General features: G+C 45.1%; 1 protein-coding gene across 1 annotated transcript in view; it reads right to left on the reverse strand.

The window, feature by feature from the left end:
- The window catches only part of ANKRD29 (ankyrin repeat domain 29), a 46,105-nt gene extending 29,737 nt beyond the window's left edge, over nt 1-16,368 (reverse strand). Inside the window, exons 1-2 of the mRNA XM_036245509.1 lie at nt 16,310-16,368; nt 3,556-3,666 (exon numbers count right to left, since the gene is read on the reverse strand). Of these exons, the coding sequence (XP_036101402.1) occupies nt 3,556-3,666; nt 16,310-16,330 (132 nt within the window). The 5' untranslated portion in view covers nt 16,331-16,368. The remainder of the gene's footprint in view (nt 1-3,555; nt 3,667-16,309) is intronic.
- Nucleotides 16,369-20,685: the final 4,317 nt, after the last annotated feature.

A 20,685-nucleotide genomic window follows, 5' to 3' on the forward strand; every position in this document is an offset into this window, starting at 1 on the left:
GTACCATCTGACGCGGACCCTTCCAGTTCAAGTGAACCTTTGTATTTAATTCATCGTCACCAAGGGCTTGACATTGTAATCTAAGCCACCACCTCTGCACACTCAGCAACCTGCCTTCCAGGAGTGGATGACAAGAGACAGAGGTTTTGCACATGAGGAAGGCTGTGTAGGGCGGGGAAAAGGGACTCTTAGGAGCGTTATCTGCATCTGTGGGATTTTGTAGGAAGGCAGTAGAGTTCAGTAGTCCCTGACAGTATGAGCTTGGGTGGGTTATCTAACATTTCAAAGGCTTATTCTCTCATCTGTAGAATGGGGAATAATTCAAGTATCTACCTGATTAAATGAAATGGGAAAAAGAAAATTCAGGCAATGGGCTTAGCACAGTAATGTTAGATATTTATTTGGCAAATGTTAGACATTAAAATAATATTATAACAGTTCAGTAAATGTTAGGTTATCATCTGTCATCTGGCTTTTGTTGACTTCTGTGAACGACAATGCTACTTTTGGAAGCCTTGTTTGCTATAAAGAAAAGGTACAGGCAGTCAAGAAAAGCTAATGTCTTCAGAGAAGTGATCTGTGGTACTTTCTCTACTCCATATGACTGTACTTGGTATTTCAATGTAAGACTTTCACTTAGAATGTACCGTCCATTATTCAGTTAAACGCCTTCTTCCATATTTTCCAAGATTGGAATGGCAAGCTTGGTATACTAACTTTCTCTTGAACATGAACAATTTTTATTTAGATTATAGATAAAAAAAAAAAAAAAAAGAACCCTTGATTTAAAGCCAATCTAAACTGATAAGCTATGATTATATTCTTTACATGAAGGGTGAGAAAATATTTTTACCATGGGTCACACTGATCTCAAAATAAAAACCAATCATGAGCCAGAGGAAGCACAGAGCACTTAATTTGGATATTTTAAAAAGAAAATAAAAAATGTTAGGCTCATCTGTATTAACATAAGGAAAAATGAACGAAACAAATACCAAAAGTGTCTCTTTATAGCTTGTATTTCAATTCTACATGATGGTCAACTGAGAAAAAAGTCAGAGGTTGAGATAAAGGAAAAAGAGAATAAAGAAGTGGTACCTGTTGATGATTTGCTATACAAAAATATTTCCTTTATATTCGAAACCTATTAGCTTGACTGATTTTAATTCTCTAACAATTAAGGTTACTTCATTTCATTACCTGATGTTAAAATATATCTTTTAAAACAGGCTGATTTTGAACAGAGGACATTGTGGATATAAATGTAGGGTAGACCACGACCAACATGATGATGAAATATATACATTCATATGTGCAAAAAGTCCAAAATAACCTTGCCATTGCACATCTTTGTGGTAAAAGTGTCAGAGAGATGAGCAAAGCAAAAACTATAAACATCTTTAAAGACAGCATTAATCTAGGAACTGAAGGTGAATGAGCGTTAGCAAACCAAAATGTTGCCTATAGTGGGTGGCCCGGGGATAATGCGTATTTGTCCTTTACAAGGCTGTTTACTGAGAAAGTTTGAATGGGGTCACACTTGAGGTTAGGGCAGTTCCCAGCAAAGGTCTGGGGCCTCTCCTTTCAGTCTATCAGCTCTCACAGGTGTCCTTGGTGATCCCGAGGCTTGGTCCCATTGATGAGGGCAGTACTAGTCCAGAGACACTTCACCACAAGGAGAAACCATCCTGGAACCCGGACTCCACATCAGGTGGCATGTGGAGGAGGCAGAAACCCACCCAGTGAAGTTTGGGGGGGACAAAGGCCTGCACTGTTCCCAAACATCTCCCGTCTCTCAATCAATCTTAGAAGCCCTTTCAAAATAAGAGAGTCTGAAATCAGCATCATTTAGACTTGCTCCTTTGGGTTAAGGAATCATCTTTCTTGAAATTTTCTAATAAAATGACATTTTGTTTTAAACAAGGAGTAACCTAAAAACATATTAGTATCTATTTATAAAAGCAATTTTTAGAAAAGTCAAAATAGCTACTGGGTAACTCAGCAGAGAGACAGAACGTGGGCTCGGAGGGGAAAGGAGGCGGTGGTAGGAGGGGGCCTCTGATGAGAAAGGGCACTGAAGGGGCTGACAGTGCGGGGTGCTGTCTGGGGGAAAGGGCGTGTGTGGCACGATGAGGTGACCCTGGGAAGCTGAAAGCAGGAGATAGTCATAGGGATGTCTGAAAAGGAGTGGCTTTGAGAAAACAGATGAAAGTGATCATCAACGTGGACAGATGAGGCCACAGTGAAAACCAGCGTCCCTGCTCCAGCTTTGCCCAGTGTGGCCCTACTGCCCAGCAAGATTCAAGTAAGAGCGGGATGGCCAGTCCACGGGTGCCCAAGACACCGTCTCAGTCTGGGTCCTGGCAAGAACAGATGCTACATTCAAATTGGGATAAGTGGAAGAAAGTTTAACAAAGAGACTATTTATAAAGCTGTGCCCTGGGTGCAGGGACATTATAAGAACGGTCGCACGGGGAGCTAGTAAGAGTGGGTCCACCGCCGGCCCAGCCTGAAGGCACGAGGGGAAGGGGGTGGCTTCTGAGATGCTGTTGCCAGAAAGAGCAGTGGGGAGGGGGCACTGGGCTCCCCAACATCTCTGTCCTTCTCCCTCTGACTCCTGCCAATGCTCCCATTGGCCAAACCCAACGGGAAGGCAGAGAGAAGCAAGTCCTCTGGGATGGGCCATACAGTTCAGAGGCTGGGACTCGGGAAGCTGGAGAAGGGTACGGGTGGATCGGGAGGTGCAAACCCAAGATACCCTGACTGACGCCCAGGGGGGGAACAGGAGCACACTGATATGGCCCTCGGGCTGGTGGCTGACCTCAATTACCACATTTGTGCAATAAAAGCTGGAAATGGCACATCCTGTTTTCAGGAAAACAATAAGGCTCCTTTGAAAAAACATTTTTATTTAAATCTCAAAATCAAAACATGTCTGTGAGCTCTCTCTCTCTCTCTCTCATTTGAGGTCCTTCTTGTCCCCAGGGATGTGGAGAAAGCCTGCTGAGTACAGAGAAATCATTACCTCTAGCTGGAGAGGGAGGGGCTGTCTTAGTCTGCCAATGGGCAGTAGTGTCTATTTTTAGTTCCCCTTAATTGCCAATTAGTTGTATTGATGTTTGCAAAGGCAATGAGAGAATGAGGAGCTCCGGGGAGTCTCCCATTTCTCAGTTCTCTCATCCTTGTAGGAAGAAACCTGACTCCCACCTCCACAGCAGCCCCCTTCTGCTCTAAATTATCTCCACCTTTTCATGAAAGCAGCTGGTTTGAGTTCTCTGACTAAACGCTCATCTCTTCTCGGAATCTGCCAGTGCTGATTCCTGGTGAGGTGAAGTGTCTCTTTCCCTACTGGGGCCTCCTGTTTTATGTGTGTAACTGTTTCCCCGATACACTGTTAAGTTCATCACGGTACCCTGGACTTTTTGAAAAGGACAAAGCAAGCAAACCCATGAAAGAGTAGAGCACTGTAAGGGAAACGTGTTTAGGAGGTGCTGTCATGCCAGCCGGGGGCCGTGGCATGCTCCTGGCACGCGTATACGAACGAGTCCACCGTACACTGTCCCTGCAGTCCACGTCCACCCGGCCGCTGTTCAGCAGCAGCCTGAGCAGGGCCAGGTTCCCTCTCCTCGCGGCCCAGAATGCGGCATTGGCAAGTGGAGTTTCCTTCTGCAGAAGCAAAATGAAACAGGACCTTAAAATCAACGTCAGTTAACACGACCACTTCTACGCACATATACACCACTCAAAAGGCAGTTTCCAGATGTGTCATATCATTTGCAGGGCTGCTCCTCCACCAACAGATACCTGTAATCTACTGGGTCATGGAACTCAGTTTTATAGCGGATACCTGAACCCCAAGGCTGTTTATGAAGAGCAAGCTGTTGATAATAAATACAGCGCTATTAATACCCTATTTCCCACCAATGTACTCACTTTCCTGCCTCTGTGTCTTTGTTCACAGTTTCCTTTTTGCTTAAAATGAGTTTTTCCCCATCCTTCAAGGCCAAGGCTCTTTTTAAATGCTATTTCCTCTCTGAAATGTTCCCAAATCTCTCTTCACCTCTAAGCAGAGAAACCGCTTCCAATTCTGATGTCCCAAAGGAGTTTACTAGCACCTTCTCTGTGCCCTCAACATCTTCTACCCAATTCCAGCGGTCTGGGTAAGGGCCTCACCTTCTTTCCACCTCATTTTCTTTGCTTTGGCTGGAACCTGCCAAGGGTTGCAGTTGAGAACCAAGAACTCTGGGCAGAAAATGCTGTTACATGTCCTCCTATGGATCCTTCATGCTGGGCTATTTTAAAGTTGAAAAGTTAATGTTGGAACCAGACCTACAGAAGAACAGAGCTAGAAAACAGGTCTCCAGAATGAGGGCGGCAGAGCTGGCGGCAGTAAAACTTCCTTCTCCGAAATGTAGAGCAGCTGTGGTGGGGGCGGCGGGGAGGACAGGCTTGGAACCGGGCAGCTCTGGGTCTCAGGCCCAGCCCTGCACTCCGGACTTGGCCCTGCCGGGTCTCAGTTTCCTCTTGCTTAGGCAGAGATCACATTACCTGCTCTACAGCTTAAGATAAGGATTAGGAACAGCCCAAATGTCCATCAATAGATGAGTGGATAAAAAAGCAGTGGTACATATACACAATGGAGTACTATGCAGCTGTAAGAAAGAAAGATCTCTTATCCTTTGAGACGACATGGAGGGACCTGGAGAATATTATGCTAAGCGAAACAAGCCAGAGAAAGACAAATACCACATGATCTCACTTATTTGTGGAATATAATGAACAAAACAAACTGACGAACAAAATAGTCCCAGAGACATAGAAGTAGGGTACAGACTGACAAACCTCAGAAGAGGAGATGGGGAGGGGGAGATAAACCACAGAACTTATATGCATGTATGCATAATCAATGGACATAGACAACAATGCTGGGGTTGGGGGTCGGGAGGAGGGTGTCAATGGGGGAAAAAGGAGAAACATCTGTAAAAAAATGAATAAAAAAATTGTTTTAAAAAGATAAGAATTAAATGATATAGGTTAACTGTGGGGCCCCACACATGATAAATGCTTAAAAATGCTCATATCCTTCCCTCTCTCCCCTTTTCTTTACAAAGTTAGAATCAGCAGGCAAAATTAAACTCAGACTATTGGTACTAAATAAAGAATGTTGTTGGTCTCAGAAAATTTGCTAGTGTTCCAATTGTTTAACAGAAAGACTTTTTTGAGTGGGCTTAAAACACCTGCCTGACCCTTTTATGCAAGGCCTTTTAAGTGTACGGACAAGGTAATAAACACAACACCTAACTCCCCTTCACTAAGTTACAGGGAAAACACCAACAGCTGAAGCTCGTCCACGGAGCCACCTAAGTGGACGCTCAGCGCCAGTGGGTGTGTGAGGACTTCGTTCCAGAACCTTCAGCACACACACAGCCGAGTGCCCTTGTGTCTTCTCGGACGAGAGCGCGGCCAAGCGGGGAGCGATAAGCAGATTACAAACATACTTTGAATAGTTTCCTGGCTCAGTCAGGAGGGGGAAAAAGTCACCTCAAATTCCAGGTGAGCCATTTGCTTTCCCCGAAGGTGTACATTTCACGGTCCCAGGAGTTTTCGGACAACTGCAACGGTGGTGTTCACACCCCGTGTTTGTGGCTTGTGCACGTCATAGTTTTTATTAACTGGGTGAAGCAATAGTAAGGCAGGCTTGACTTGTATAATAAATCATGAAACAATGCCTCTTTAATAAAGGGACTGCACGCGGCCAAAACCAAGTTTGAGAGGGTAGGTTAGGAAGAGAGCTGAACATGCACCATGGGAGCAGCTCTGCTGGCATTTCCTGGAACATGAAACTAGAGGGTAAGGAATTATAAATAATTTTCAGTGGTTTTGTTATTTCACATTAACCCTAAACACCTTTCAAAAACCATCAGCGGCCCTGGCCAATTTGGCTTAGTGGTTGGAGCGTTGGCCTGTGGACCAGAGAGTCCCGGGTTTGGTTCCTGCTAGGGGCACGTACCAAAAAAAAAACCTATCAGCAAACCACAATCTTTTATTGCCATCAAGAGCTCCCCAGCCAGGAGCCTCCAGGATGGCATTCGGGATTCCTCTCCTGCTCAGGCTACACATCCTGGTTTCCTATAAGGTTCTAGAAAGCAAGCTTTGCGAAAAGCTGTACATATTTCACTTTTCGCTCGAGGGCTTGGTTTGCTGGGAGGTGGAGGCATGACAGAGTAGTCAATTTGGGGTAAGAAAGAGTGGAGTTCAAGTTCTGACCCTGCTACTTCCCAGCTCTGTAACCTTGGGTGGGTTATGTACTTCTCTCTGCCCCAGTAAAATGGGAATAATAATAATACCTCATTCGGGTGCTGTTGGAAGATTAAATGAGATAATACACATAAATGCATGTTGATAGTAAACACACAAGAAATCTAGCTATAAATGCACAGCCCTCACAGCTTGTTAAAATACTGTCCAGGCTAATTCGTTTACTTGGTCAGAAGCATGTGCAAGGGACACTGGCACTGGCCAGGGCTCAGGACTAGTGGTGTGAGTCATCCGATCTCTGCTCACAAATAATTTTACAGCCCAGAAGGAAAATAAGTCAAGTCAAGAGGCATCAGAGTTACTATAGGTGCCAGAGTAGGAGTGCAGACACTTGGGAGAGCAGGGAATGGTGAATTCTACCTGGGGAAGGTGGCCAAGGATGGCTTCAAAGAGAAGGAATTCTTGGGAAGAGTTCCGAAAGATGAGTAGGGGCCTGGGTGACATGCATCCAGGCAGACAGGGTGGTAAGGCAAAGATGTGGAGGCTCCCCACAGCCTCTGGGCCCTTCCATCCCCACCTTGGAAGGGGTGGAATGAAGGGTGTGAGGAGGCAGGGCAGGGGGTTGTGCAGGGCAGGTAGTCGGGGCCACATCCTGAAGGGTCTGCTGTGCCATGCCAACAGAGTCTGCACTTTACCCTGGTGGGCATGGGCGAGTCGAGGAAGGTTTTATGGTGGGGAGAGACCATCCATTAGTGTTGCAGGAAGGTTCCTGTGGCAGCCTCAGGGAGAGTGGATGAGGCCTGGAGTCAGATGAGACGGGTATCTGTGAGGGTTAGGAGACTGCTGCATACACGGGGCAAGCGAGGATGAGGGCCCGAGCTGAGGCCACAGTGGACTGGCCGGGTGAGCCAGACAGGAGACATTTCGGGGAGCTAAAATGAACAGTCTTGGTCTGCGGCTGTATGCGCAGGAAAGCAGGGAGGAGGAGCCTGTACTGACCCTCCGGTTTCTGGTTTGAGCGCCTGGTCGATGTGGTGCTATTCATAAAAGTCGGCAATAATGTATGAGGGACAGGTTTTGGGAAAAAGGGTAAGTTCAACTTTAAACATGCTGTTTCAAGTGCCTAAGGGGCATCTAGGTGGAAAGGTCTAGCAAAGAAATGGGCAAGTTCTCCTATCACACGGGGGCAGACACATTAGTGGAGGGCAGGAATCTTGAGCTAATAACTAAATGCTTACTTTGCACCATTTGGTATATTGTCTGCATGTACTAGCTCATTTGAACCTCATCGTAGCTCAGTGAAGTAGGTACTGTCACCATCCCACTGCAGTGGGAAATGACAAGGCAGGCTTCGGTCACAGGCTTCTGGTGCTGGTGGCTGCCCTTTCGGCCATCACACTGTCCTGCCTTCCTGTGGAATTGTCTTCCTGTAGACAGCAAGGAGTAGGCAGCACGGACCAGTGACCTCCTTCCTATCCTCATTTCAAACTCTTTTTCCGCCAAGGTGCAAAGTCCCCTGACCTTACTTCTCTTTGGGGTCCATGCACACATTTCCTGAGTAACCCCAAACCTCCTCAGGTACAGCATGCACAAAGCCATCAATGCTGTGGAGTGGACCAAGGGGGAGCCCTTTAGTCTTTAAAGGAGACAATGCATGTGACAATGTTCCACACATATCGCCAAGCACGTCAGTAACCATGCTATGCCCACTTCACCTCTTTCTTGATTTCTCTCATCTCAACAAGGCCAGCGAGCCTCTCAGGCGTGTTGGTCGTCATATTATGAGGAACAGCAACAACCATTGCTGACCGTGCTCTGTATCAACCAGGTGCTAAACACTTTCACTGCTCTGACACATTTAATTCCCAGAACAACCCTGTCAGGTAAGTGTTGATACTTTCATTTTAAGATGAGGCTCAGAAGTGAATTACTAAAGGTCGGACAGGATTCACCCCCGTGTGTTTGAGTCCAGAGTCTGAGGTCTTCTATCTTATTACCCTGTGAGAAAAACTAAACGTAAACTTCCACATATGCCACATTTTCTTCTCTTTTTCCCCTCATTTACTGCCAGAATTTTGGCTCGTACACTGTTCATTAGCACACTACCAGAAATTAAGGACAGGAAGGAAGGGGACAGGAAACATAGAAGGGAAACTGTTATTTACACAGAACTGGAATTCCAATTAAAAGCCTAGAGAAGGTAGAGATTTAAATTATTGATTTAAAAAAGAGTTGAGCCCGGGCCAGTTTGAATCAGCGGTTAAGAGTGTTGGCCTGTGGTCTAGAGAGTCCCGGATTCAGTTGCCGCTAAGGGCATGTACCTTGGTTGTGATTTGCCCCCAGCCCCGGTAGGGGTTGTGTGGGTGGCAATCAGTCTGTGTCTCTCTCACATGGATGTTTTGTTCTCTCTCTCTCTCCTCCTCCCTTTCTCCCTCCTGCTCTATCTGAAGATAAATGCAAAAATGTCCTCCGGTGAAGATTAAAAAAAAAAAAAAAAGAGTTTAGAATGTGGATTTCAGTTGTATCCTATTAAGTCAGTCAAGAGAACATGAATGTTATTCAATAATGTATTTCTTTGATGTTAGAGGCCACATCAAATAAGGATACAATAAAGGACTGAGAAGCCATGTGCAGAAAGATGCTTTTGATGTATTACTGGCTATTCTAATCCATTGTTCCACTTTGTGCTAAGTACTTGAAACTTTCAGAATGTTTAATAAACTCTCAAAAAGCCTAAACCCTGTAGTGTCAGTATTGTTACACTTCTTTAAGTGATAGGAAATAGAAGAGAAAAAAGCGAATTGCCTGGCTAGTATGGCTCAGTGGCTGAGCATCGGCTCATGCACCAAAGAGTTTGCCAGTTTGATTCCCGGTCAGGGCACATGCCCAGGTTGTGGGCCAAATCCTCAGTAGGGGGCATGCAGGAGGTGGCCAATCGATGTTCTCTCTCATTGATGTTTCTCTCTCTTTCTCCCTTTCCCTTCCTCTCTCTCTCTAAAATCAATAAAGAAAAAAGCAATTTGCACCCTGGCTGGGGTGGCTTAGTGCTTAGAGCAGAGGTTCTCAACCTGTGGGTCGCGACCCCTTTGGGGGTGTCGAACGACCCTTTCACAGGGTTGCCTAAGACATAACAGTAGCAAAATTACAATTATGAAGTAGCAACAAAAATAATTTTATGCTTGGGGGAAACCACAACATGAGGAACTGTATTAAAGGGTTGCGGCATTAGGAAGGTTGAGAACCACTGGCTTAGAGCATCGGCCCTCAGACCAAAGAGTCTCGGGTTCAATTCTGGTCAAGGGCATGTACCTCGGTTGCAGGTTCAATCCCCAGCCCTGGTCGGGGGTCGTGTGGGAGGCAACCAACCAATATGTCTCTCTCATTTCAGTATTTGTTTCTTTCTCTCTCTCTCCCTCCCTTCTCCCTCTCCCCTTCCATTCTATCTAAAAATCAATGGAAAAATATCCTTGGGTGAGGACTAACAACAACAAAAACAAAAAAAGAGAGAGAGAAAAAAAAAGATTTGCCCCCGGCATTCTGCCTTAGAGGTAGGATTTATATAACACCATTATTTACAAACTCAGAACTCAATACTATGTTTAAAATCTGTTTAAAACGTGTATGACCAGAGTAGGCAAATCTATAGCAATAGAAATTAAACAAGCAGTATCTAATACCAGGAAGTTTGGGGTATAGAGAAAATGACTGCAAACGGGTATGCGACTTCTTTTCAGAGTGATTAAAATATTCTAACTCTGCCGATGGTGGCGCAACTCTATACTAAAACTGAAATGAATACTTTAAATGGGTGAATTACATGTATGTGATCTGTATTTCAATAAAGCTGTTAAAAAACATATGACTTTGTTAATTTATTTTCCTGTGGCTCATCCAAATAATTTCAACTGATGGGTGAACTGGAGTGGATGAGCAACTTTACATACTTTTAAACAAGGATGAAATATGCATTACAAGCCCCTGTACTTTTGGCCAAGGCATGAGCAGTTTCTATCACCAAGATGAAACACAATATTGAGATGCTTTGTCTGCTTGGATAGCACATGCTCAAGAAAGACCTGGGGGGTGTTCTTTACCCAATGATGTCACTCACCTGTTATGGTAACCTGCCTGTGTTCCTCTAAACCCCCTAATTGTGATAAGCTTTTGGCAACCTCAGCCCTGAAGAATAAGCCTGGGGTAGGTAAAACAGCTGTTATACAGGGAAAAGTCGATGTACTGAAATCCATGAACTTTATTCCACAAAAAGGCTATGGCCTGCATTCTGAGTCTGCTTTTACTTTAAGGATAATTCTAAAGAACATGTGTCTGTTTTCCCAACCAGATCAAATTAGGAGCTGCCAACTGTGAAAGGGGAGGTTTACCGGAGGCAAACCGATAGCAGGGAGAAGTGACTGCTGACAGCATAATGGAGGAAGGATAAAAAATAGATGCGGAGGGGTCCATGTGGTTCAGAAGCAAACAGCCCTACACACGGCGACTCTGAGTCATCAAGCAGAGGCTAAATTGTGATTTATGATGCTCTGTTTATTCTCCCACAGACTCAGCCAACAAGGCTAGGCCTTTAAAACAAAGGCTTTGGAGACCCAGGGCCTAGGGCCTAGTAGCCTTTCAGGGGCCTGTGGAAATGAAACAATGAATCTATGGCCCCAAAGTCAGAGTTAATGAATTTGTAATTTTAAAAAATACAAAATGTACCATCTTGTCAACTTGTTTAATTGTTACAATTGGTATCCCTAAAATATTGATGACATATGAAAGTAATATGTAGGTCTGATTTTCTCACTAATGAAAATTAGGGACTATATATGGCAATGGCAGAAAAATCATGGACAAATGTAAATTAAATGTTATTCATGGCTAAACAATTTTAAAAGCAATATTATAAAAATCCTTCCAAAAATATACAACAAAGTCTCTATTATTATTATGGGCTGTGAGCACATTTTTTTTCTATCCTCACCCGAGGACATTTTTTTCCATTTTTTTGTTCAGATAGAGTGGGAGGGAAAGAGAGGAAGAGAGCGCGAGAAACATCGATGTGAAAGGGACACAATGAGTGGCTGCCACCTGCACGACCAACCAGGGCCGGGGACAAACTGCAACCCAGGTACGTGCCCTTAGTGGGAATTGAACTTGGGACTCTCTGGTCCACAGGATGATGCTCTAACCATTGCCAGGGCTGTGAGTACATTTTAATATGTTTGATATGATGTGAGCTGGGGCCAGTGCAGGCTTAGTCCACTGGCCTGGGACTCTGTTCCCCTCCCCCTCCAGCCTTCCTCTGTGCCATTTGGAACTTCATGGAAAATCAACTCCTCAATCTTAACCGAGGACACAGTGCTTCTTCTGTCTTCCTGCCAAAAGCTCCGGAGCACCCCTGCCTGGTAAGGCTGGACCTTCTCCCACACCAGCCCTGTGGTGGGAAACGAGGGTGGGCCCTCCTCACCTGGTTTCCAGACACTGCTCTTGTGGTCAGGTGTACGAACCTCTGGTTTTCAACATCCTCTGCCTCACCTCACCTGGTAGTTGTTGCCAGCTGATCGTTCTTTGTTCTTCACCGAAAATTTTGGCACTTCCCTTTCTGCTCAAGCCAAATTTTTACCTCATCCTGGCCTTCACTGTACAAAACACCAATATCCACGCTCAATCTCGCCTCCTTTCCTCTTCTCCAATGGAAAGGTTTTCCTCCACCTGTCTATAGTTAATCCCTACAATTAACTAAGCCCTGCTCACTTTGTCCCTCCCACCTCCTTAGTACCTCATCCATCAGCAAAGTTAGCCTCTCTCCTCCCAAGCCTTCTCAGCACTGTCATTTTTTTTTTAATTCCTCACCTGAGGATATTTTTCTATTTATCATCAGATAGAGCAGGAGAAGGGAGAGAGAAACAGAGAGAGACACTGATGTGATAGAGCCACATTGACTGATTGCCTCTCACACAACCTGACCAGGGCCCCTTGACCAGAATTGAACCCGTGACTCATTGGTCTGCGTGTTGACACTCTAACCACTGAACCAAACCAGCCAGGGCAGCACTCTGCCATTTTTAAATACTTTTTTTTATTGAGGTATAATTTATACAATACAAAATCTATTCCTTTAAAGCATTTAACTCAATGTGTTTAATTAGTGTGTTCTCAAGGTCTTACAACCATCACCATACTATTCCAGAACACTCCATCACCCCAAAGGGAAACCTTGTACTATTAACAATCACTCCCATCTTCCCCTCCTTTCCCAGCACCTGACAACCAATACATCTGCTTTTTGTCTCTACAGATTTTCCTATCCTGAGCATATTATATTAATAGAACCATAGAATACGTGTCTGGCTTCTTTCACTTAACATAATGTTTTCAAGGTTCTTCCATGTTGCTGCATGTCAGTACTTCAGTTTTTGTTTTGTTTTTTTATTTTTTATGGCTGAATGATTCCATTGTATGAATAGATCATCTTATGAACTGAATGTTTGTGTTCTTCCTCCACCAAATTCCTATGTTGAAGTCCTAACTCCCAAATGATGGTATCACAAGGCGGGGCCTTTGGGAGGTACTTCAGCGTAGATTAGGCCAGGGTAGCACAGCCCCATGATAGTGTTACTGGAAAGGGGACCTGGCCCTTGGCAGTTCTGCCCAGCGCCGGCAGGTGGTATGTGTGGGTTCTTGACCTCGTGAAGGGAAAATTTCACAACACGAATCTAGGTGAATTTTAGACGATGTTTCTTGAAGCTGGGGACAATGAAACAAGAAAGGGCTGGGGAAATGAGCCTAGGCTGGTCTGCTCTGGCTCAGTAAGAAGTCAGAGAAAAGGGGGCTTGAGGACAGCTTTGGGGGGTTAGCCTGGATGAACTGCTGCTGCCCTGGTGGGTTTCCTTAAAGTTTAGGAGATGCTTGCCTGTGGGGGAAGAAGAGAGGAAGAGGGAGGGGAAGGCACGGGTGTGCTCCTGAGAGGGAGCACACACTCTGAAACCTTCCTTTTGAGGGATTTTAAATGCTGGGCATTTACGGGAGGTCTTAGGGGAGGACCTCAATAGAATATATTCATCAGCTTTACTACCAAAATGAGATCTATTGTCTTAACTTCATCTGTCCTTGGGTGTGGTCGGCAAATGGCACTAATTGGATTTCTGCTATGTCTCCCTGAGTAGGGTGATTTAAGCCACTTACCCTCTGGTTAGGAAGGAGAAGTGCAAACCATTTACTCTCAAGTGTCTTTGGTTTAAGGAAGATAGAATTTACTAGATGGCTGCAAGCTGCAGTTTAACTGTCTCAGTTTCCCTATTCTGCTTATATTGTTTTCCTACCCTGTCTCAGTAGGGTTAGTACCCTTAAAATAAAAGAAACACCAGAGCTCCCTCTCTCACATCTGAGAATACAGCGAGAAGGTGGCTGCTGGCAAGCCAGGAAGATGGTTCTTACCACACATGGAATCTGCCAACAGCTTGGTCTTGGACTTCCCAGCCTCCAGCAATGTGAAATATAAAATTCCTGTTTTTTAAGCTATCCAGTCTACAGCATTCTGTTATGACAGACCAAGCTGACTAATATATACCACATTTTGTTTATCATCAGTTGATGGACATTTGGGTTGTTTCCACTTTGGATCTATAATGAATAATATTGCTGTGAACATTTGTGTATAAGTTTTTGTGTGAACATATGCTTTAATATCTCTTGGGTGTGTGTATGTGTATGTATATATAGATATAGATATATAGATATAGATCTATCTAGGACTGAAATTGCTGGGTCATGTGGTAACTCTATGTTTAATTTCTTTTTTATCCTCACCCGTGGACATTTGTGCATTTATCTTCAGAAAAAGCAGGAGGGAGAGAGGAAGAGAGAAAGAGAGAAACATCAACATGAGAGAGACACATCGAGTGGTCGCCACCCACACGACCCCAACCAGGGCAGGGGACAAAGTGCGACTGAGGTACATGCCCTTAGCGGGAACCGAACCCGGGACTCTCTGGTCCACAGGCCGACGCTCTAACCACTGAGTCAAACTGGCCAGGGCTCTATGTTTAACTTTTTGAAGAATAACCAGACTGAATCATTTTACCTTCCTACCAGCAATGTATGAGGGTTCTAATTTCTCCACATCTTTGCCAACACTTGTCATTGTCTGTCCTGCTGATTACAGTCATCCTAGTGGGTGTGACGTAGTATTTTACTGTGGTTTTGACTGGCATTTCCCTGATGGCTAATACATTGAGCACATTTCCAGTGGTTTATTGGCTGTTTGCATATCTTCCTATCCTTTGGCCATTTTAAAATTGGGCTGTGTTTTTATTGTTGAGATATCTATCATCATTTAAAGATACTCAAGTATCTACCATGTTAAAGCAAATAAACCCTTAGCCAAGTCTGGTTGCCTGCTACAGCCACCGTTTCATGCAGAATTTTGGAAAGAGTTCTCTACACTTATGATTTCCACCCACTCTTTTTTCAAGCTATTGCAATCTGGCTCCTGCACCCCACACTTCACTGAAACTGCTCTCATCAAGGTCACCAGTGATTGTTTTGTGTAAATTCAATGGACACTTTTCAATTCTCAGTCTGTTTGATTTCTCTGTGGTATTTAACTCGGAGTTCCTCTCCACGTTATTCAAAGACTAGAGATTCTTGGCTTAAATAATGGCACATGCTTCTGTGTGTTCTCATGTATCTCCTGCTCAGTTTTTTCAATGGGCTTCTCTTTTTCTCCTCATTTTTAAGTCTTGATCTTCAAGAGTTTGTCCTCAGTCTTATCTTCTACCTTCACATGGTCTCACTGGATAATCACATTCATTCCCGTGGGTACAGTTACCACTTAACACTGCTCACCCCTAAATCTCATCTCTCTGGTGCCTAGATTACCCTCCTAGGCTCCCAGTTTGTACATCTATTTATTCAGCATCTCTTCTTGGACTCCCATCAACCCTTAAGCTTTATATATTCTGAACTGAACATTTTCTCTTTACCTGTCTGGCCTACCCTAACTCTGTGAACAACATCAATTACTGAATTCTGTAGATTTAAACATTTCAAAGTCACTCATTTTGTTAATTACATCCTTCCACCTTTGACTTCCATGCCCTCATCCAGTACCATTTAACAAGATGACCCCAACATCCTCCTGTTTGGTTTCCCAGCTCCACTGTCCAAACTGTAGCCAGATATCTTTCCAAATAGTGAATTTCACCGTGTCATTCCTCTGCTTACATGAGCTACAGGAGAAGGGATTACAGTGGCTCTGGAGCCAGGCACACTAGGGTTTGGTTTCAATCTTAACACTGTTTACTTACCAGCTGCAAAACTGTGAGAGGAGCTAATTAACTGGTCATGCTTTAGTTTTCTTGTTTTTGTTTAAAAAAAAAAAAAAGAGCCAGGAAAGTAAATCTCATGGGTCTTTTGAGGATTCAGAAGATGAACGGTGATGCCCTTAGTTCAGAGTTGGGCACATTTTAGCTCAGAATTTTAACTATTATTTGTATTAAAATCATTCAATAGAGGGAAATCAACTAACCTCACTTTCATCCTAAAATGTGGGGATATAATGGAATGACTTTAATAAACTCTTTTAAGACATGACTCCTTTGGACACTAGCCTCGTAATCAATTACAACTCCACTCTGTGCTGGTCACCCAGCTTCAGTGTCCAAGAAAGGGCCCCGTGCGGAGGAGCAACCACCGGCTGGCGCTCCGAAACGGGGACACAGGACCGGGAATCCGTGCCGCAGCCCGTCGCTGCGAGCGCGGCTGCAGGACCCGCAGACCGAGGGCTTCTCCCGCCGCCCCCTCCCCGCCGCAGGCCCACCTGCCCTGCAGCCTCCGCACCGAGAGCTTTTCCGCGAAGCGCACACGACCAAACCGCAAAGGACAGGAGCCGTCCGAGCGCGGGCGCTTCCTCCGTCCCCCCGGCACCCCGCGGCGCCCACCCCACCCCGCGGGCCCTGCGGCGGCGGCGGCTCGGGCGGCCTCTGGGTGCGGGGTCGCCGCTGCGGTCTGGCCCCGGCCCGACACGCCCTTTCGGAGTCCGGGCGCTCACCTTGAAGGACATCCTGCACATGTCGCGGCCGCCGGGGGACCGCGCTTCCGGCTCGGGCTCCCGCCGCCTTCCGCACAGGGGCGGCCTCCGCGCCGCGCTCCCCACGCGCACGACCCGCGCGCCGCAGCCGGGGCGGGGCAGGGAGGACCAGGGGGGGGGTGGAGGGCGGATCGTAGGGGGAGGGCGAGAGATGGGGTGGAGCCAGAGGTGGGGGTGAGCGAGAGGTGGGGGTGAGCGAGAGGTGGGGAGGGCGAGGGGGGGGCGCGCATATGCCCTCCACGTACCCACCTCACCCACACTGCAAACTCGCACGCCTTGTGTGCTTACACACACACACACACACACACACACACACACACGGCACTTCACACTCACACCCTCACACGCCTCTGAATCCACACTCTCACACTCCAAATTGTACACATCACACCGAGCACACGCTCCACGTTCCACACACACAACGCTATCCAGACACCCTCACTCCGCACACACTCACACTTTTTCTTATACGCCCCACGCACCTCCACATTCCCGTCACACAAGCACACACATTCTCACTCCAAACTCCTCCCACATTGTAGTCTCCACATCTCCCCCGCACAGGTTCACCCACAATACTCCCACACTCACACCCTCACACACACATCTTTCGAAGACCATGGTCTGTATTAGATGACTGTTAACCTTCATGACAGCATGAATATGATGACGATGTAAATGAAACATGAGACACAAAGTCACCCACCATCCCACCACCCTTTCAAATAGCTTTTTTTCACTCACTTTTATTTCTTTCCAAGTTTTCTTTTCCTTCTTGTCCTTTTCTAAGACTCTGTTGGGTCTCTCCCTGTCCTCCCTCCAAACATCCAGGAAACAAGCCTTTTGGTTGAACCAATAATAAGTGGTATTTTCCTTCTTGAAAGTGAGGGGGCAATTTGAAATATACTCATGGCCCTCCTTTTGATGACACCTGTCACCTCCTCCTCTTGGCCTTATGCCGCACACCTGGAGTATCCTGGGAGCTGTCTACGCCCTCACACATACTGCTTGCTGCCTGCCCTGGGTTGGTTTGGGGGAAGTAAAGGTGAAAGAATCATATTTTTTTTAATGAAAAAAATTATTTTAATGTATAAAAGACAATAATAGCCTTTCTAGAAAATTCAAAGCTAAAGTAAAAGTGGACACCTCACACCCTTGCCCTATAGCAATCTACTGTTCTCCCTTTCACCACTGTTTTTGCCTCCTTCCCGCTCCTCAATTGAATTTGTAATGAATATTAAATTTATAAATTAAAAGCTATAATTACAAATAAAAGTTAATGACAGTAAAAATGTTTACCCTTTATAGATAAATTGTATTACTTTGTGTTTAAAATAATTTTAAAATAAAAACTTCCAAAATTTGATAGAAAATTTCAATATTTAAATCAAGAAAGGCTCAAAGCCTTTTCTTTGCCTCGAGTGCCTATGGATGACGCAGTTGTGAAGCTGTTACACAACATTATTAGATAAGATCAAATACTGAAGGAGTTGTTTTAATAGTTTTGATAAACAAATAGAAAGAAGAGAAAGAAACAACTTTTTTTTTTTTAATCCTCACCCGAGGATATTTTTCCATTTATTTTCAGAGTGGGAGGGAGAGAGAGAGAGAGAGACATCAGTGTGAAAGAGACACATGGACTGGGTGTCTCCTGCATGACCCTGACCAGGGCGGGTACTGAACCAAAACCGAGGTATGTGCCCTTGACTAGAATCGAACTCAAGACCCTTCGGTCCACAGGCTGATGCTCTAACCGCTGAGCCAAACTGGCCAGGGCAAGAAATGACATTTTGAGTGTTATCTATGTACCAGGTGCTTTCCTTATAAAAAATCCTATAGGTGGGGATTATGCCCATTCCAAAGATGAAAAAAACTAAGCTTCTGAGAGATGAAATGGAGTAATTAGCTAATGAGTGATGGGCTAGACTTTTAATTTAGTCTGTCTGGCTCCAAAGCCCATTCCCTTTCCACTACCACACTTGCCGCTCAGAGTTGTTTCTGGCCGTGCATCTCTGGCCAGGGGGCTGATGGGATTCTTGTCAAAGTCCCAGGATAGAATATGCCTACACACCACCCCACACACCTGGCTAAGCTCATCTTCATTGAAAAACAACAACAAAAAACAAAAAGGTCCCAAAAGGAAAAAAAAACTAATCATCACAGCCAGGCAAATCCTTTTATTTATTTATTTTTTTTAATTTTTTTTTTTTTTTAATCCTCACTTGAGGATATTTTTCCGTTTTTTGTTCAGATAGAGTGGGAGGGAGGAAGGGAGGGAGGGAGGGAGAGAGAGAGAGAGAGAGAGAGAGAGAGAGAAACATCAATGTGAAAGGGACTCATCAAGTGGATGCCTCTTGCACCACCCAACCAGGGCCGGGGACAAACTGCAACCTAAGTACATGCCTTTAGCGGGAACCAAACCTGGGTCTTTCTGGACCATAGGCAGATACTTTAACAGCTGAGCCAAACTGGCCAGGGCACCAGGCAAATCCTTTTAAAGTGGCCCACTCCCAAACAAACAGTGCCCCACCAAGCCTAATACATGAAATTCGATTCCTATAGTCCCCCCCTTCTTATCCAAATAATTTCTCACTACTCCAGCAGAGTGTCTCCATCCTTGTCAGGGGATTCTCCTTGTTACCACTCTTCTTCCCATTTCATGGTTCTTCTCTCTTCTCTCTTCTGCCCACCCGAACCCAAATCCTGACCTATCCGGGGTTACTCACTGCTTAGGCTGCTTCCTGCATCCTGCCCCTCAGCCATCTCTTTCCCAACTTCACTGAGCCCCTGCCATAATTCTACTCTGCACAGCATTCTCTAGCCCTTCATTTTAGAAGATCTGGTATTGCTCTCAAATCAGAAGTGCTTCTGTTGCTTTTGACTCTTTCATCAAAATTTAAAGTCTTCAAAGCTGGACCTGTATCTTACATGTCTTTTATTTTCTTTAGGGGTTATTTTATGGTTGGAGATGATATGTGGTCATAACTTATTCATTGTTGATTTTGAAGGGATTTTGTTCTTCATCTGGATCTGAAGGCCAACCACTCCTCTCCATAGATATCTGCAACTCAAATACATAGACATTCCTGTTCATCTCAAATGAGGCAATATTCATTATCACCTTGTATTCACACCAGCTATGTGTTTGGCCTTGATTTCGTACTGTCCCAGTTTACACTCCAACAGGACTTGCTCTAGTCTGGACAGAACTATGAGGTAGGTCAGGCTGGTGTACTGAGCCCTCTCCCTCCTCCTTTTGTCATCAGGCCCTTTCACCCCAACTTCCCTGGATAAGTCAGCTATCTATCCTCATCTACTTCCCACCTACATCACCTTCAAAATTTACAGTAGAAAAGGCTTCATGCAATGGGGAGTAGAGAAGACACACCATTGAATGATCTGCCTTAACATCCATTGCCCCCTTCCCTTTCCTTATCAGGACACAAATTTTGCTCTGGCATTTACCATAGTTGCCCTTGGGATGTACTTTGCGAAGGCCAGCCCTTTTTTCTGTCCAAAGCTCTCTGAACTAAACTGGTAATTGTTCCTGGATTGGGTGTGGGCATGTGACAAATTCTGACCTTTGAGACATGAGAGGAGCTATGCTGAGGGCTTTTGAGAAAGATGTCTTTGCTTCTAAGAGAGATACCCAGGAAAAGGTCCTTTTTACCTTGGGACATTGTCCTGTATGGATCTGATGCCTAAAATGCTGCAGCCACCTTGTTACAAGAGAGGAGCTATCCCCTGAGGGTGACGGAGCAAACAGATGGTGTCATTAAGCTCTGTGTTGACCTTCTAGGGCTGCCCAGCTCCTGGGCTTCTTTTTTTTTTTTCTTTATTGATTTTAGAGAGATAGAAACATCGATGAGAGAGAACCTCTATTGGCCGCCTCCTGCATGCCCCCCACTGGGGATTGGGCCCACAACCTGGGCATGTGCCCTGACTGGGAATCAAACACGTGACTTCTTGGTGCATGGGTCAACACTCAACCGCTGAACCACCCTAGCCGGGCACTCCTGGACTTCTTTTTATTTAAGCCACTTTGTGTTGAGAGTTCTGATATAGGGTGAGAATGAAAGCAAAGGTGTTGGACAAAGTATTAGAAATGTAACCCGCAGTGATAAATATTCATTATGTGCTGGCATTTTGAATGTGTCCTTGAATTTTAGTTTCATTCCAACTCTATGTGAAAGCCATCACTGATGATGGAACTGAGACTCAGAGTGGGTGAGAAACTTGTTCATGATCACAGGAAAGTGGTATTTGAACCCAGGCAAATTAGAGAGTAAACTGCTCTCACCATGCTGTCTTACCAGGTTTGTATGCATGCGGTTGTT

The sequence above is a fragment of the Molossus molossus genome, unplaced genomic scaffold, assembly GCF_014108415.1.
Source record: "Molossus molossus isolate mMolMol1 unplaced genomic scaffold, mMolMol1.p scaffold_m16_p_6, whole genome shotgun sequence".
NCBI lineage: Eukaryota > Metazoa > Chordata > Mammalia > Chiroptera > Molossidae > Molossus > Molossus molossus.